This window comes from Podarcis filfolensis (genome assembly GCF_964270895.1).
Source record: "Podarcis filfolensis genome assembly, chromosome: 6".
Lineage (NCBI taxonomy): Eukaryota > Metazoa > Chordata > Lepidosauria > Squamata > Lacertidae > Podarcis > Podarcis filfolensis.
The window spans coordinates 38,212,557-38,230,370 of NC_139609.1; the positions used below are offsets into that span (position 1 = coordinate 38,212,557).

Here is a 17,814-nt window from a genome sequence, read left to right on the forward strand (position 1 = left end):
ACTGAAAGAAGCAAAGATCACCCGTGTTGAAGCAATGATTCTTCAACATCAACTTCGTTGGACTGGTCATGTTGTGCGGATGCCTGAATATCGTCTTCCAAAGAAACTATTCTATTCCGAACTTTAAAATGGAAAGCGTAATGCTGGTGGTCAACAAAAGAGGTTTAAAGACTGTCTCAAGGCAAATCTTTAAAAACGTAGTATAAACACTGACAACTGGGAAACACTGGCCTGTGAGCACTCCAGTTGGAGAGCAGCCTTTACCAAAGGTGTCATGGGCTTTGAAGACACTTGAACTCAGGACGCAAGGGAGAAACATGCTAAGAGGAAGGCATGCTTGGCAAATCCACACTGTGATCAACTCCCACCCTGAGACCAGTGTCCCCACTGTGGAAAGACGTGTGGATGCAGAATTGGCCTCCACAGTCACTTACAGACTCACTGCTAAGACCGTGTTTATGGAAGACAATCTTACTCGGCTACGAGTGATTGCAAAAGAATAATAATTCAAGACTCATCTATAGAAAGAATGTGCAAATAAAAAATAACCGTTGTTTACTGCATGCACTGACTTCGTAAGGTACAGACACAGCTAACAGTTCAAGTTCTGAGTATGAAGTGGCAGTATCAAAAGAACCTGGACATTTAATAAAACTTCTACTTTACAATACCTAGGCAAATCTTAAATGAGATTTCTATTTAATAGGAAAGTGCAAAAGCAGGTATGCAGATCCATTTTGTTTGTACTCTTTAAAAGCTTCATTCGCAAGTATTAGTTATGTTTAGGAGAGGAATTGAAAATAATTGTGTCTGAAATGGACCTCTGGCATTTCTTTGTTCAATAGAACATTTTTTCCTTTATGTACACTCTTGTGGCTTCACAGCATATGCTCAGTTAAAAATTAATCTCCCTTCTCTATCAGTTTCCCCCTCTATAACTAAGTAACAATTATCCCTAATTATCATAGCCACATCCTTTATTTTATTAGAACCAGATGCTACATAATTAATTTCCAAATCTATCCAGATCTTTAGTCTATGATCTGTTAGTAGGCACTTCTTTGGCTAGAATAGAAAAGACTGCATTTATTTATGAATGAAAGCTTTTCTCAGATTTTATTCTGCCTCTGATAAAAGAGTCCCAGCTCAAAACGCACATGGGATTAACTGACGATACCTGTGGCTTTTGTTTCCCCACCTCTGGCACATTCAGAAGCATTAGAAATCTTACAATTAACACATTTAGCATTTGTTTCTTTTTCTATGAAGGGGAAAAATAATGCCTCAATGCCTTTCACTAAAAGAGTGGAATCTAACAAAAATATAGCTTGCATTGCACTGATGATAACAGGTGAATAATATGCAGTAGGATTTCTTAGTAGGATTCTATCTCAGTTTGTCTCACAGCAAATCAGTGTGTGAAGGACAGGAAAACTGAGAAATGTTTAGTGTGGGAAAAGGCTTAAAGATATAATGGCTGAATTTTGAGTTATCAAGCATGGCATTCTGTTTCTACATGGATTTTTTTTTAATAAACAGTCTGCCCAATAGCAGCCTTCCCTGTACCCTCAAATGCTTTGAAGTGGTCCTCCATTGCAGTAGAATCTCATGTGGTGTGTGAGGTTGCCACCAGAAGGAAATCATGCCCTTGTTGTGTGTGTGTGTAAAAGCTGTCTGATAGCAATCTGCTCACCTTTAATCCAAAGCTCCTCCATTCTTCTCAGGGATCCCAAAAGCAAGTTTCCAACTATGGCAAGCTTGTACCTGAGTTAGTTAATTCCAACCTACTAGTATCAAGGGGGGGATTTTAGAAAAAAGGAAAGCTACCTGACAAAAAATAGAACAATATTGCTTTCTCCACCCTACTCAGGCCAGCACAAGCCGGCATTGGACGATCACTCACCCAAACCCCACCAGTTAACTCTATCAGTTAACATATACGGTAACAGTCAGATAACATTGAAAGCAATAGATTTATTTTTAAATTTAGACTTTTTATTTCATTCTTGGTGCAATAAATCCCTTGCCATATTAGAAGCATCTTTTTTCCTTACAGATGGTTTATAATTATATAATTATTTAAAGTAGTATTATTCATCTCTTCCTTCCCCCTCTTTCTTTTTACTCTATCAAGAAGTAATATTTAGTTTTACTACTAAAACTAGTAGTATATAGGTAGTATATGCTACCTATATATTATCATCATATATACTGGTATGATATTGTTATAATTATGCTTTGGTGTGCCCCACCCACCCAATAAAACTTAGGAAACTTGGGAAATCCAGAGCTAAAGCCAACCCAAACCAGCAGCCTGTTGGTTCTCAAGTCACGAAGAACATCTGTTCCCCTCAACTCAGAACAAAATAAACAGCGGAATTCACAGTGAATATTGGCATAAATAGCATCTACAGTTAGAATATACAATTGAAACTTGCCAAGGATTTTGAGAAAGTGAGGCCTGGAACAAAATACAGTGGTACCTTGGGTTAAGTACTTAATTTATTCCGAAGGTCCATACTTAACCTGAAACTGTTCTTAACCCGAAGCACCACTTTAGCTAATGGGGCCTCCCGCTGCTGCTGCGCCATCGGAGCACAATTTCTGTTCTCATCCTGAAGCAAAGTTCTTAACCTGAAGCACTATTTCTGGGTTAGCGCAGTCTGTAACCTGAAGCGTATGTAACCCGAGGTACCACTGTATTGCAGCGTAGGAATGGGTTCTGCCCAGGGTTCCAGCCAGTCACGTCTTTTCATTCCATTCCATGCTCGCACCCCCCTCGCCTGTTTTACCATTCCTTCATGGGAGCTGAGCATAGAATGGGGCTCATATATACAAGTTAAGGCACAGCCCATGTGTGAGTTTCCTGCGAATGATGCTGCTTGCTTAGCAAAGGCTAGCATGTAGAATTACCTGCAGTGCTGGTTTCTTGAAGCAGAAGGCTGACACAAACATCATAACAATGACCTTGGGCTGTAAGTAAGAAACCTGTCAAGTTGAAGGGGGACCTATGGCAGCCTGGACAGACAAGGAGAAATATTTTATTCAACTTTTGATACCCTCTTTCTTGCGCAGTCTCACAAAAGGCTACTGTGAAATAATAATAAAAAAAATAGAATAGGGAATCCAAAGCCATCTACTTGGATAATGTGTTTAGAGATACTATTTCTCTGTATTTGTTAAGGCGCATAGTGGGAAAGAGTCAAAATTCAGCCAAGAAAACTTGCATTAGTATAACCTCAGAAGAGGTAAAGTCAATGATGTCCAGGGGATTATCTCTCTCTGTATATACAAGTGATTCTGAGAATAGCAGCTCAGAGCCCAAACATGGCAAATCCATCTGCCCAGCTCAATTCTAGCAGTTTAGCAAAGGGTTACCTGAAATAATGGATTTTTTTAAAAAATCAAGCTTGCAAGAAATACAAAAAGGTTAATTAGAGATTTTCAAGGAGGGAGGGAGGGAAACATGTGCCAACAATAAAGAAAAACAAGATGAAAAATCTTGGGAGATATGGGGAACTTATACATGCATAGAATCGTAGAGCTGCAGAGTTGGAAGGGACCACAAGGGTCATCTAGTCCAACACCTACGACCCTGAGATTAAGAGTCTCATGCTCTACCGACTGTGCTTATATTGTAAAAAGACAAAAACCAGCTTTAAATCATGCAGAACTGAGGTTTCAGGCAAAGTCAACAAGCAATAAAAATGTATATAAGGTACAGCTGAAAACAAGATTAGCAATTTGCAATATTTTAACAAAAAAATGCAGTTTATGTTATATGTTAGTGCTCCTTGTAAGCAGTTGGATGCATGGATTGGGACCCGAGAACCATGGCATGCTGAGGCAGATCCCAAAGAGACCTAGGCAGAATTTCGGAAGTGAGACTACCTGAACCTATCACAGAAGAGTAAATCCAAAGGAAGCAAGTTGATCCCAGGACCAGATCAAAATCCAAAGAGGAGAGGGGAGCAGAAAAAACCACAACAACTCTTGGACTAAAAAACCCAAGAACCAGAAAAAAGAACCACCAAGAACAAAATCTAGTTGCTATTAGAGTTGGATTGGGGGGGGGGAGATTCATTTCTAAAAAGGGGAGAGGGGTGAGAGACGCATTTAAAGCTGACTCTATCAAATTCACTTTTCAGAACAATATGTGAACCAAGATGCAACCATCCTTCAAAATTCACACATATCCAAATTTTGCAACATAGTTCTCCAACCAAATAGTGTTTACAAAAATGCATATATTAGGAGGAAGTATACAAAAAGAAAATAGAGGATAGTAGTGCAAATAACATACAAAGATGCATTCTACCAGGGAAAATTTTTCTTGCAGAAATGTGCACATTAGCCAAAGCTGCATATTAAAATGTGTTTCCTCGCCAGGACTTTTGCAAATAAATATACTGCAAATTGCTGCAAAATGTGTGTAACTGAATCTAAGATCGGAACAATGAAAAATGGAGAAAACGTAAATGGACAGATTCTTCCATCTGTCACTGTTACCTAGGCAAAGATCTAGGCTTGATCTTAGAAACATTGATAGTTGGGCCATGGCAGAGATAACCAATCAGCCATAGTGTGACAGTACTATCCCCTTTTCCTTCACCCTCCAGCCTTCTCCAGCCTGCTGCCCCTTGATCTTTTGGACTACCACTTCCACTGGCAGAGGCTGATGGGAGTTGTAGTCAAAAACACCAGTTGGAGGAGGGCACCAGGTTGGGGGAGGCTGCTCTGTGCCACATCACAACCCTCCCTCATCCAGCATACATCAAATGTATTTTATCATGCTCAGTTACTAAACGACTGTGGTTTTATTCTCAGTTACTCTCTTTCAGCTTAGTCACTCCCTTTCTCATTTATTATCTTCTTGCATGATTAAGTGTGGTGACTGACCTTTAGGGAATTTTGATGGGTCTCTTTTGTATGCCAGCATAGCTGTGGAATGGTTTTAATTATGGTACAATCATGATGCAACTGTGTAAGGAGCAAGCACTTCATTCAATATTTTATACAGTTCTGTGTTAATAAAAATGTGTAGTAAGAGTAGATTTGCAATTCATTAGTCTTTTCAGCTTAAACAAACGACAGAGGAAAGACTGCAGTGAAAATATACTACTTATCAAAAACAGCATAAAAGGTTTTTAAAAAAAGATTAAGTGGGTTCTTCATGTTTTAAATAAAATAAATAAAAATAAACTTAGCTGAACTGCAATGTGCAATTCTCCAGTGATACATCTTGGGAGCATTTTGCTAAACTTAGTGTTCCTAGTCCTAACAAATTCAGAGATTCATAATAGGACACAATTCAGAATCTTTTAAGAGATCTCAGGTTTGAATTTTTTGAAAAAACAAACACTGGCCTTATCTCATTGCATAATTTCCCCCCAGTGTGTAGGAACAGCATATCAAAACAGTGTTTGATCTTCCTCTGAATCAGGTTTATGCACAGTTCTTATGGGAATATATTCCTGAACATAAAGTCTGTGTGTGAACTGCACAGCATTTGCTCCCGAAAAATGTCTACAGAGAAGTCTAGTACTTCTTGCTGGGTTCATGTGATCATAGCTCCGCTTTAGCCTAAATGCCACAGTTTTACCAACCGAAGAGACTCAAGACAATGCAATGCTGGCACCTAAAAATAATAGTCTCCAAAGAAATTCTGTTAGAGCGAGGATTCCCATTTGTGAAACAGAACTTCCCCTCCCTCTCCTCTCCCTGTGTAGACCCTCCAAGTGTCCCTATTTTCCAGGGACGTCCCTGATTTAGAGAAGCTGTCCTGGTTTCTGATTTGATCCTGGAATGTCCCATTTTTCCTTCGAATGTCCCTATTTTCATTAGAGAAATGTTGGAGGGTATGGAGTTATCCGATCCCTGAGCCGTCTGAAGGTAATCCTGTATAGGGAAGGTTTTTTAAAAAAATGTTTAATGTTTTATTATGTTTTTATATATGTTGGAAGCTTCCCAGAGTGGCTGGGGCAACCCAATAAGATGTGTGGGGTATAAATAATAAAATCATCATTATGGAATAGGACATCCCTAGTTTCATCGGATAAATGTTGGAGGATATGCCTGTGTATCCTCCTAAAGTCTACTCCGGAAGGTTAGAGGACCTCCTGAACAGGTGTTTTTTAAAACTGCCAAGCGTATAAAGCTGAACACACGTAAGTTAAATGTGTGTAACTTATGAGTTACCTGTATACAGGTTTTTTCTGTTTCCAGAAAGCTTCCAGAGGATTTCAGATTGAATGCCTATGTGAAGGAACAGCATTACTGAAATCCTGAACATATCTAAGCTTATTATCTCTGCAAAATAAAAAAAATATATATGCAGTGTATTATTTGCTGCCAGAAATGCCATTTTAACTTTGCATCACTATCAGCAAAGTCCATGAAGATTACTAAAGCTAGATTTTAATTTGTTCATAAGGATTAACCACCACCACTTGTTTATGGATCACAATTACAAGGAAATCAGTTTACATCACAGAAGCCTTAGAGTTAACACACACAAAAATCTGCATTCATTCTCCAGAAACAGAGTTTATAAATAAATTACTACTATGGGGTTATACTTGCAATATTGGTTTCCGTCATGTAGCAATTGTAAGATTGGATTTTGAAAATATATCAAGAAAAATTCTCAACTTTAGAGCCACCTACAGCAATTAAATATGTATTCTGCACTAATGAGCATCAGAGCTTAGACGCTGTAGTGAAAAGCTGAATGCAAGGCATGGCTTGATAAAGATGCTTTGACTATTATCCCTAGCAAAGTATCCCTAGGTGCTGTCTAGTACTCAGCATGTAAGTCTGACCCATTTATCCACATGCCTAAATAAGGATCTGACACTTACCTTGTACTGAATTTTAAGAGGTCACAATTTGCTCATTTTATCTGCACTCTGTGAAGCTTCAGTACTACCAACAAATTACCAATGGGAGGGTTTTGAACCTAAGCACAATGACATACCTTCCACAGAATTTATTAGCTTACTGAACTACTTACTGAACAAATATATTCTATTCTTTAAGCACACAATCTGTTTTGAGAACAAGGGCATTTAAAGGAAAAGCCTATGCCCCTGAACAGTCTTCCTCTCATAATTTTCCAAAATCAGAAATTATACATCATCTAAAACAGAGGTTGGGAACCTCAGGCCTGGAGACAAATACAACCTATCTGTCCCACGGGACTCACCCACAACCTTCCCTGGCCTTGCTTCACGACCTCCTTTGTGGTGGTTTTTTTTGTTTTGTTTTTTTGTTTGTTTGTTTCTTTTTGCCTGGGTGGAATGTGCCTCTTGAACTCTTAATAATGGCTCTTGCTTGTCTGGATGAGGGGAAGGGAAGGGTTTGTGTAGAAGCTACTTTACAGTACAAAGGTCAAATTTACATTCATTTCTCTGCCCACTTTTGCCTCTGATCCCACCCATCACTGGCCCCCAAAAGGCTGCCCAAAAAAGGAATATGGCCCTTAGGCTTAAAAATGTTCCCTATCCATCTTCTAAGGCAATGTAAAGTTCATTTCAAGGAGTTAATGGGTGGCAATATGCAAGGGTTATTAGGAACACATTTTCAAATATTACGTTTGTTTTAAATGTGTTTAAAAATTGTATGCTATGATTTGTGGTTTTGTGCATGCATTGGGATTTAATTGTTTCCCCTTCCAATGGCATTTTCATGGCCTCGTACGTAGAATGCCAGTCTGAAGAGTCCCTCAACATTAGTGAGTAGCTTTTCAGGGACATCAGGGAGACGGCAGTAGAAAGCAGGAAATGAAATGCATTCGGGCAACCATGATAGACTGCACACAGTCTTTTGGTTCCCAGCATAGATCTTTGTCAGGATGCTGTCAGCAGCTCCCGCCTGGTTGCCAAGGAAAGTATAAAGACAAGGAAAAGTCTCTTGCCGTCCTTTTTTATTCCAATAAAACCCAGCCTCTTGGATAATGGTGTTGCATCAACGCCTCCAGGGAACTGGGTTAGTCCATTCTTGCCAACTCATCCAGCAGGGTTTCACTCAGCCCTGCATGGTAAATAGCCATCAAGGCTTCCTGATTCCATGCTAGCTCCTGTGACAGCAAACTGAACTCTGTACTACTCCATTATCAAGTAATGAAAACACTGGGGCCTAATTTGAACAGTAGATTGCTTGGTATCTCATCACCCATTTCCACACTGTGGCTGCACACCAAATAATCTACCAGGAGAGCTATGGCCTGGCCAGGACACAGGCCTGTTATAGCTGCTGGGGTTGACGAGGCATGTGAGCTTCACCTGTCCTGAGCTTTCTCCAGCTGAGGAATCACACACACCCTCCCCAAGCTAACGAGCCCCATCTGGGCTATGGGTGCTTGCCTGCCTTCCCTCAGAACTGACAGTTGTAAGTTTTGGAATCCTGAGATCAGGGGTGGTATGTCCTATTTTATCACTTTATTGTCTTGCTTTGAAATCAGAATGGTTTTCTGATTCATCTGTCTGTTCGCTGTCAATTGTGCACAGTTGATATAAAGCTAAGTACAAGTGGGGTATGCAATAAAATATTGCAGTGTGGATCACTCCTGTTAAGGGTTACAGGAAGGCATGCCCCTTTTCAGGCTAATCCATTCACTGACCATTTCCATATTTTTCTCCCAGTCGAATAAACAGTTAGCATCTTGGGCCCACCAAACAAGATAAAGTTGTTTGGAGTTCAGTGGGGTTTTTTTTGGTTTTTTTTTTTAATGTATTTCTTGGGACTCCAAGACTGCTGATATCTCCCTAGTGTGTGTGCTTAATTGGTTCCATTTTGGTTGGATAAAGATCCACAGTTTGAAAATGAATCTCATAGCAGTTATCCTGTTCAGGCATTTTCCATACATAGAACATAGACAGAACATTTCTACTGCAAAAGGAAGCAGTGGGACTGTGCCAGTTGATTTTCTTCTGACTTCTTGCAGGGCACACACAAGAGGCTGAAGGCAAGATTGGCAGCATGGTTCTTCGGCCTCCTTCTCCATGCCTGAACAATGCCTGGACAGGGCTAGTGTCAAGGGGGCTTGAGACTTGTCTCAGTGGTCTATAAATGCACATTTTGTAGACAGTAGTGGTCCAAGCATTAAATTTCAAATAATTTTTTTAGAAATAGCGAGTAATTTGGAGATGAATTAAATGGATTTTGTATCAGCAGCACTTTAGCAGCATTTATTTTGAAATTTAGGAAATGAATATTATAACAGCACTCTAAGGATACTTGAATGAAAAGGCGTTGAAGACCTCTTCAAGACAAGCACTATCGCATTCTATTTATTCCTGAACATCCTTCACCTACTTTTCAAACTGATTTCTTTTTGCTGAAGCCCTAAGCTTACCTTTAATTGCATCTACAATTATGCTGTGATACAACAGCTTTCAGTAGACAAATTATATAAATATGCAGCTATGCAAAATTCAGCCGCAATAGGAAAATCGAAAGCATCCATGTTTATGAGCACCCATGTTTGGAGGCATGAGCCTCTGAATGTCAAACACTGAACACAAACAATACAAACAGGTCCATTGCCTCCACTCCCTGTTTGGATACTTCCCTGCCCCTTCTGCCTTTCAGCTGTTGGAAACAGTGCAGGGTGCTGGAATTATTTCTTTATTTTAGGCATTTATTTATTTATTTTTATTTAAGGCATTTATAGACAACCCTTCGCTAATATTTCTCCCATGACACTTCATAGTGCAGAACAACAGCAAACAGCAAGGTAAATGAAACAAAATAATTAAAATGTACAACAACAATTAAATGTCCATTAAAGCAGCAGAGTGGAAACTTCATTTCCGGTGTTTAAAACACAGCATACTTCCAATACTTAAAATACAAAACCATTAAAATGCCCGAGAGAACGAAAACGTCTTAACCTGACAGATTCCCAAAGGGTAGCAGAGCAAGGGAAGGTGAGGTTGTTTGGGAATGGACTTCCACAACTGGGGCACCACTGGGGCACCTTCAGACCTTGCTTTGACAACATGAGATTGCTCCTAAGTTCTTAAATCAAAGCTAGCTTCGATTTTTGTGCTTCGCTTTTTGTGCAGCACTTTTAAGCAGGAAGGCATAACGTTCAGAAAAATGCTCATATTTTCGGTGTTCAGCTCCAGTCATGCTCAGTGACAGCAGAAGAATAGTGGAGAAAACTCTTTAGACGTTTTAACTGGAATAACTGTCATAGGCAGGCAAACAAATTGTATAGCACAGCTTCCAAAACCAACAGGATACTACTATCCTTGTCCCTTTGCAAAGAAACTATCCTTATAGGCTTCATGTCAACAGGATCTGGTATCTGAGCAGGAGATCCAACTTAATTCTGCCTTAGGCTGCAATCCTAAGCACATCTATACCAAGCAATAAGTCTCACTGAGTTAAAGAGAGCTGACCCAGTAAACACATCTTTAAGTCTCAAGAGAGATCAGGCATGAAAAAGAATAATTAGAATGAAGGTACAAGTAGATTTGATTGGGAGTCATATGCTGAATGAAAAACTAATAAAAACGTAAGATTAACCATATTTCATTAAACCTACTAATTTCTTAAATACTTTGAGCATAAGCAACTAATGAGAGCATATAGGCTATTTGTAATTTGACTTAGACTATTGCTCTTCAGAACTAAGCAGCATGAAGTTTTGAATGAAGACTGTACTTTACTGGGGTGGGTAGGGAATAAAGATAAAATAACCCGTCTGGAAGTATCTTTTCTCAGCAGCTTTGCATAGATGATCAGTTTTCAGAGAAGTGGAATTGTCATTGCCCACTCTGAACAAATTCATGGTCCCTGGTCAAACCATGTCCACAAATGATTTAAGCGCTACTAGTGAAATGTTCAAACTAGCTTCTAGCAGTGGTTTCCAAAGGGTGTGATGTGCCACACTGGTGTGACAGGAGAGGATGGCATGTGTGGTGGGAATATTCAAGGAAAATCAAAGAAACATTTCAACATCCCAGTGTAGTGTAGTGTAGTGGTGTGGTGTGGTGTAGTGTAGTGTAGTGTAGTATCAATTTATTATTGTTATTATTTGCAGAATTTGGATAGATAAATTTTCAAGATGAGAGCAAGAGCTTCATGTGATAGGACAGCCCTAGTTGCGATCCAGAAAATGCTGTTAGAACAGAATGCTGGAGAACACGCATTCAATTTGAGCAACAGGCCCAAGCAACTCTGTCAACTCTTACAAATATGAAAGTTCAGAAAACAGAAAGGCTTATTTGTGTAGATGAGAGGAGATGAGAGTTTGTTTGTCTCAAATTAGACCTAATATATATGAGATTACCCGGCAAAAGCAAGCTCACACCACTCATTGAGCTTGTATACATATTTAAGGTATATATATGGAAGAGTCATTTATTACTATATTTTGGGAATGATTCCTGCTCTTATGTAGCTGCATCATTTCATACTTTCTGGATGACCCACAATCGTATTATAAAGTAGTTGTGTTCTGTGTTATAAATCAAGCACTGGCAAGAGTTGCTTCTTTTTGTTTTCCAATGAATTTCTTATCAATAAAAAAAAAGGTGTGGGGTGAGCAAATGTTTATTCTGAAAGTGTTGTCCAGAGAAAAAAGCTGGAGAAATACTGTTCTAGCAGCACCAGTAGTTTGTTTTTTGGATTTTTTTGACCCACACAAAATGACCACTTTGTCTTGCCATAAAACTCACGACAGCAAGCAACAAAGTAAAGCAAAGCAATTATTGTTGTAGCACACCTGGATATAAATTTGAGCAGCAGAAGGAACACAGCCTAACTTAAAGGATTTTGATGCTTTGTGGAATAAGTGTACAGATCTACAACGGTATTCATCCTCCTCGCACTGTATTCTCACAGCTGACCAAACAATGATATATTGTTATATTTTAATGGGTATATGCACATATATGATTGGCACATCAACCATACCCCATAACTACTAACATCCTGGCATATATTCCTCCAGATTTTAAAAAGGAGAACAAGAAAAAGGGGGTTCAAATAATAAATGCATTGCCATGAGTCCACTGCATAGCAATATAAGTAATTATTTACATTGTTAATAAAAAATGGCACATGGGGGAACCTTGGAGGGGGGAAATCTTACACAACCAGCAACATGACGGTTATTCTGTTAAAGGCAACCAACATTCCAATGAATGACAAGCGACTGTAGGCAGATCATTTCATCTGATGTTCTTCTGTCTGTTGAGGTGTTACATGACAAAGCCTGGGATGACTCAGTATTATCTATTGCTTTTTAGTTGGATGTACTATTGGCAGGATGGGCTGTTTCTGAGAGTGCAAGTGGAACCTGGCTCACAATAGTTCACACCTTCACTTGGCTTCCCTTTAGTTAGTGTGGAGATCCTAGTTCTGTGCAAAGAAAAACTTCTCAGGAAAGTGGTTTTGTTTTGCAATACGTTCAAGCATTATGGGCTGGGCAAATCTGTAGTCTGAGCCAGGGAATGACGAACTTTGGCAACATCAGTATGTGTCGCTTAGTGGATCACTTTCTCCCAAATGAACCTGCTGTATTTTAAGGTTCTCTTCAAAGGAGATCCTTTAAGATCACAATGGCTATCATCAAGCAGAGGGTCTTCTTGACTGTGACATCTGTTGGATGTCTTCCCCAGGGAAGCTCACCTCGTGTATTTTAAAACCTTATTTTGCCAGAGCTTTTAAAACCTTGGGGACGTGAATCTGGTTTTATTTTATTTTACTGCTATAATTTTTAATGTTTTGCTTCCACTGTTTCTGCCACTATTGTTGTGATTACTTGAATTTATTGTTTTAATACTTTATATTAAAACTTTTCTGCTCTTATACAGTACTTTGTTAGCTGTCCTCGGATCATTAGAGCTGAAAGACATCGTAAAAATAAAACACTGAAAGCCATGTTAGAGGCTGATGCAGCCATGAGGCTGAAATTTAATGTAAAAATCTGGATTCTTGTGATTCTACAAGCTTCACAAAACAACTTCCAAACCATTTGTTCTAGTGGGTGAGTAGGTAGAATTCTCTTATTTGCAAATACAAGTAGTACTACAGATTGTTTGGCAGATTAATAAATGTCATCATTTGTGTACATACAAATTCAGCGTTCACTAGGCTTGCAACGAATGCTAATACTATCAAAATACAGCAACCGTACTAATTAACCATCAAGCAAGACACTCAGACCCATCCAAAATGAAAGACAAAAGCACAGCATTTGTCCAGTTTAAAAGATATTATGTTATGTTCCGAATGTCTGCCTCTGAAAGCAGGGACAAGGATAATGTAATTTGCAAGTACACGATTTACACATGTTTACATTCTCCTCTCACAATATAAACACATGTAAAACAAAAAAGACATTTAAGTGTTTAAAGTTACTGCCATCTCTTTATAAAGCAGCTGCAAACCTGCATAAGCACACTCCTGAGTAATTATCAGGAGGTTAATGGAAATGTTTCTGTGAAAGCTATTGCAGTGCTACAGCTTATGCAACATTAAAATATGCCATCAACTATAACCAAAATCCTTTAAGTAGCCAAAAGAAGCAGCAGGAAACAGTTGGGCAGTCCAGAATAAGAAATAAGTTTATTAACAAATCTATTTATCCAGTAGGTTAGGACCACATTTTAAGAACAAGAAAAGTAACTCATATCATTAAATATTAGGTTCAGCACAGCTTCCTACCCTGGCCCATGTGTAAAGAGCAGTGCACATAAGCCTCACTGCACACAACCAGTACCTGCACCAAGTCTCTTGAACTATACCGTGGCTGTCCCAGTCATAGAACCTTATACGAGATATGGAGCTTCCATAGAAGGCTTGCCACACCTGGAAAGTGTCCAGATGTTTGGCCCTCTGTTAGCCTGCATACATAAGCTGCTCTGCTTGGATCCCACAAAGGATATGGACAGAAAAAGGGTTGTGCATGGGGGATCACAGCAACAGCAGAAAGGCAAGTATTTCACCTTTATTGAGGTTCTTCTGCTTAGGAGGCTGCACCACAGAAACTGGAGAGGAACCTGAAATGGCTTCATAGGTCTTGCAACAACACAGCAGTTGAAGGACCAAGGGTGCCAGTGCCCAACAATCTAATCATGACAACCTCTCATATCGAATGAAGATTGGTTCATAGGTAGGGAACGAGTATAAGTAATGCAAAAGGCCAATGGAAAATGGAAAATGCAACCCACTTTGCATTTGTTCGTACAAAGCCAGCAGGACAGGGGCTTTACAAACATCCTTCAGATGAGAGAGGTCCACAACTGCCATAGGGCTGCATAGAGTTCTGTAGGGCTGCTTACCGCAGAACAGCTCACACTCCCTGAAGGAAGGCCATTTCTATTCCCCATGAGATGAAATCCTCAGAAGAGTCATGTCAGAGAGTAACTGCTGCATGGGCTCATATGGAAGGAGACATCTGATGAGGTAATCAGGACTTTAGAGCCTTTAGGGCTTCAAAGTTAAGAACTAGCTCTAGGAATTATGCGCTGTGAGAGTCTTGGTCTATACTGGATAAACAGCTGGGTCAGCACATTTTGCTCTAGCTAAAGTTTCTGAACTGTCTTCAAGGGCAGTTTCACATGAAGTGTGTTACCACCGTCTCACCTAGAAACCACCAAAACTTTAATGACAGCAGCCTGGTCTCTATTTTCCAGCACCAGGCATAGCCAGTGAATCAGCAGGAACCAATCAAAAGTGCTCCTGGCACAGCTGTCACCTGCGATTCCAACAATACTGGTCAAGTAGTGTTGTTTCCCATTGACATTACAATGCAACTGTGCCTTCTTTGTGGCCAACATATATCAGATGTAATAAAAATAAGGAACACTACCAAGTGCTCTGCTACTTCTGCCAGATACAGAGAGATGAAGAGCGTACCAGCTTTATTTTTATCACTCTGTCGCTGTTTAACAATCTGAAGAGAAAACAAGTGGAAATCTTTTCCCAGAATCTATCAGTGCTATTAAATGCCCAGCTGCCCATATATCTGCTGACGTATTTGACTGACCTCTTTCTCATCATCCTTCCAATAACCCATTTGCACTGTCTCTAAGCCGGATAGTGTCTTCAGACCAAGTGAAACAAACCATACTCCAATTGCAGCACTGGCAAACGGATAGCTAAGATATTAGGACAGTGAACTATACAGAACTGACTCGTGCAGTTAATTTCGAACCATGAGAAAATTGAATTCTATGACATTTCTTTTTGGTATGGTAAGCCCCAAAGAAGGATACATTCCAAGATAATTTGATTTATAATAACATGCTGCCTGAAATTTACTCCCATTGCTTTTCCCTATGGTAGAGTCTATTATGAATATATTGGCTTCAATCTGTGGTCATGTGGCATCAGGCTTCCTTCTCTCAATGTACTTGTATTGGTCAATATTCAAAACAGCTGCTACAGCTGTTCGTTTGCTATAAACAAATACCAAAAAGAGAAGGAAAGCTCCTTTTTAGAAAGTTATTGTTTTAATGCATCAGTAAGCATTTTCCTAATACAAATATAAACTATTTTAAATGATTCCCCCCCCTGCACTGTAAGTAGATGAAATTATCAAAGGGAAAAGGTATATTTCATATATGTATACATACTTATATAGTACATACAATTTTTTGTCACCACCTACCCTTCATCCCACCTTAGTTTATAAATTAGGTATCAACAAATATGTTTATAAACATGAGAAAGGGTTTTTTTATTTAAAAAAAACCACACAATCAAGTTACAACATATTTGGGAATGTTAATCAAATATATACCTAAAAATGCGGGAACTAGGTGCATATCCATGAAACATATCCAGAGTTCATGTCAGGAAGAGAAAAGCCACAGCACAGATTAATCAAATCTAATCAGGTTTCTAATCCTTTATTATTTTCTATACCATGATCAATAGAACAATTTCCTACTTATTTTCTGTGATAACAAATTTCAGATCAGAGCGTCAGCTACATCACCACACAAAGGGCTGAAAAACCAAAAACTGTCAGTTTAAGAAACCTGGCTGCCAGCTAGACCTTTCTTGAAGATGCTTTGTGAGAGGGAGATTTTTGCCCTACAGTCAAATGACAGTCATGTCAAAATTCTAGCACATCACAGTCTTTTACATTGGAGCGTAAGGTTCCAAAAACAATCCATTGCAGGATAAGATTCTCAACACTGGGGCAGACTGCTTGGAAAAGATATATTCTGAAAGTCACATTTAGCAAAGCTTAACTAGAATCCTCATGAGCAACATATTCTTTGCTTTGAAAAACATGAAGTGAAGGACAGTTGCAGAAATAATGTAAATATACATAATTTGACTACTGCAGCAGGTACTGTAAACAGATAACAGGCTTTCTTTAAAAAAAAAAGTGTAGAAAGCAAAGCCACAAACACCCTTTTAAATAGGTATTAATATCAAGGTAGCCTTACCACGTATGTGCCACTGTAAAACGTCGCCGTTGACGGATGCTTTTATTCACCAGCAACTTTCTGAAAAAGCATGGAGAGTTCCTTGGAGAGCTGCGGGGGGAGATTTTTGGAGAGGTGGGTCTGTTCCCCGGCACTCTGGGAAGCTCGAGTTCCAAATGCATTTGTTCTTTGAAAGTCTTTATGTAAATCTCCGTCTCTGGAGCAGCAAGTTCCTTAGAAGAATCTTTTGCTGTCATAGCTTGGATGTTGTGTTAGCTTTCACCATTCAGAAAACACAACAATAGCACAGCCCAGAGACATTGCTGCAGATTCAAATGCTGATAAATCGAGAACCTCCGTGCCAGTCATTCAGTCAGCTGAGGTCTGAATGAAAAGGCTGCCTAAAGCAACAGCAGCATAATCGAAGAACAGATAAGTCAATCCCTTCAGAAGAGAGCTTGATCAGTCCTGGCTTTCCCTCTGAAAATGCGCCAGAGTGCTTTCTGTGTCAGTAGCCTCCTTGTGGATGTGGTTTGTCTGCAAGCTACATGGTGTGACACTCGCTGAATTCATTCAGCTGCAAATACCAGCTCATGAAAAATGCATAAGGACTCCCCATCAGCCCTTTCCCACATTATGTTAGGTTTAAAATACCTGATCAACACAAACTTTGCTTCCCTCCTCCCATCTCTGAAAAATGACACAGATTATTTTCCTGTTTGTTTCAGGATGGCTGTTTGAAATCCAGCATGTTTTATTTTAAAGGGTTTTCATTCAGAATTCTTTGCTCACAGCTCACACGGCAGTTGCTCCACCTACAACATGCTTATTGGTTCAACTTATTTTGACAAGTGGACGCAAGTTTGCCCTTCCTTATTCTATACATAAAGGGCACTTTATCAGTCGGACTGCTTCAGAAGAGATCTTGTGCACACACCAAGAGCCTCCAGCTCATGATCTCTAAACAGAGGCAAGGCTAGAATTGACCATATTATTAGCAGAATGTAAAAATAAAGATCTTCATCCAAAGGCTCTACAGTCAATAGACGGCAAATTAAAACAAATTAAAACATTTTTTAAACCCGCAATGGGGTGGGGGGAAGCAAAAGCAACTAAATAGGTAGAGTTTTGCTCAATCTTATTTTCTATAAAAGTTTAAGAGCCTCCTGGGAAGTGGCAATCACTGCTATTGTGGAAAGCAAGAGCAGCAAGGTAAGATCACGCTCACTGTTGCTTTATGGTGAAATCGCACCTGAGCCCTAAACAAAAACGAGAGTTAAATAGTCACTATGAACTGTTTAGGAAGAAGGCGCTAATGCCACTGCTTCTTAAATTATCTATTTATAGAAGTATTTAAATACTGCTCTCTCATAAAACATTGGGGCAGCATACAGAAATACAGAACGAAATGAAATCT

General features: G+C 39.3%; 1 protein-coding gene across 4 annotated transcripts in view; it reads right to left on the minus strand.

The window, feature by feature from the left end:
- Positions 1-17,814, minus strand: part of PDE4B (phosphodiesterase 4B) — a 255,342-nt gene that overhangs the window by 168,467 nt on the left and 69,061 nt on the right. The window contains exon 1 of one of the 4 annotated variants that reach the window (XM_083621147.1): positions 16,419-17,041. The exons of the other annotated variants lie outside the window; for them this stretch is intronic. Within the exon in view, the coding sequence (XP_083477273.1) occupies positions 16,419-16,654 (236 nt within the window). The 5' untranslated portion in view covers positions 16,655-17,041. Of the gene's footprint in view, positions 1-16,418; positions 17,042-17,814 lie in introns of those variants that run through there. 4 annotated transcript variants of the gene reach the window in all.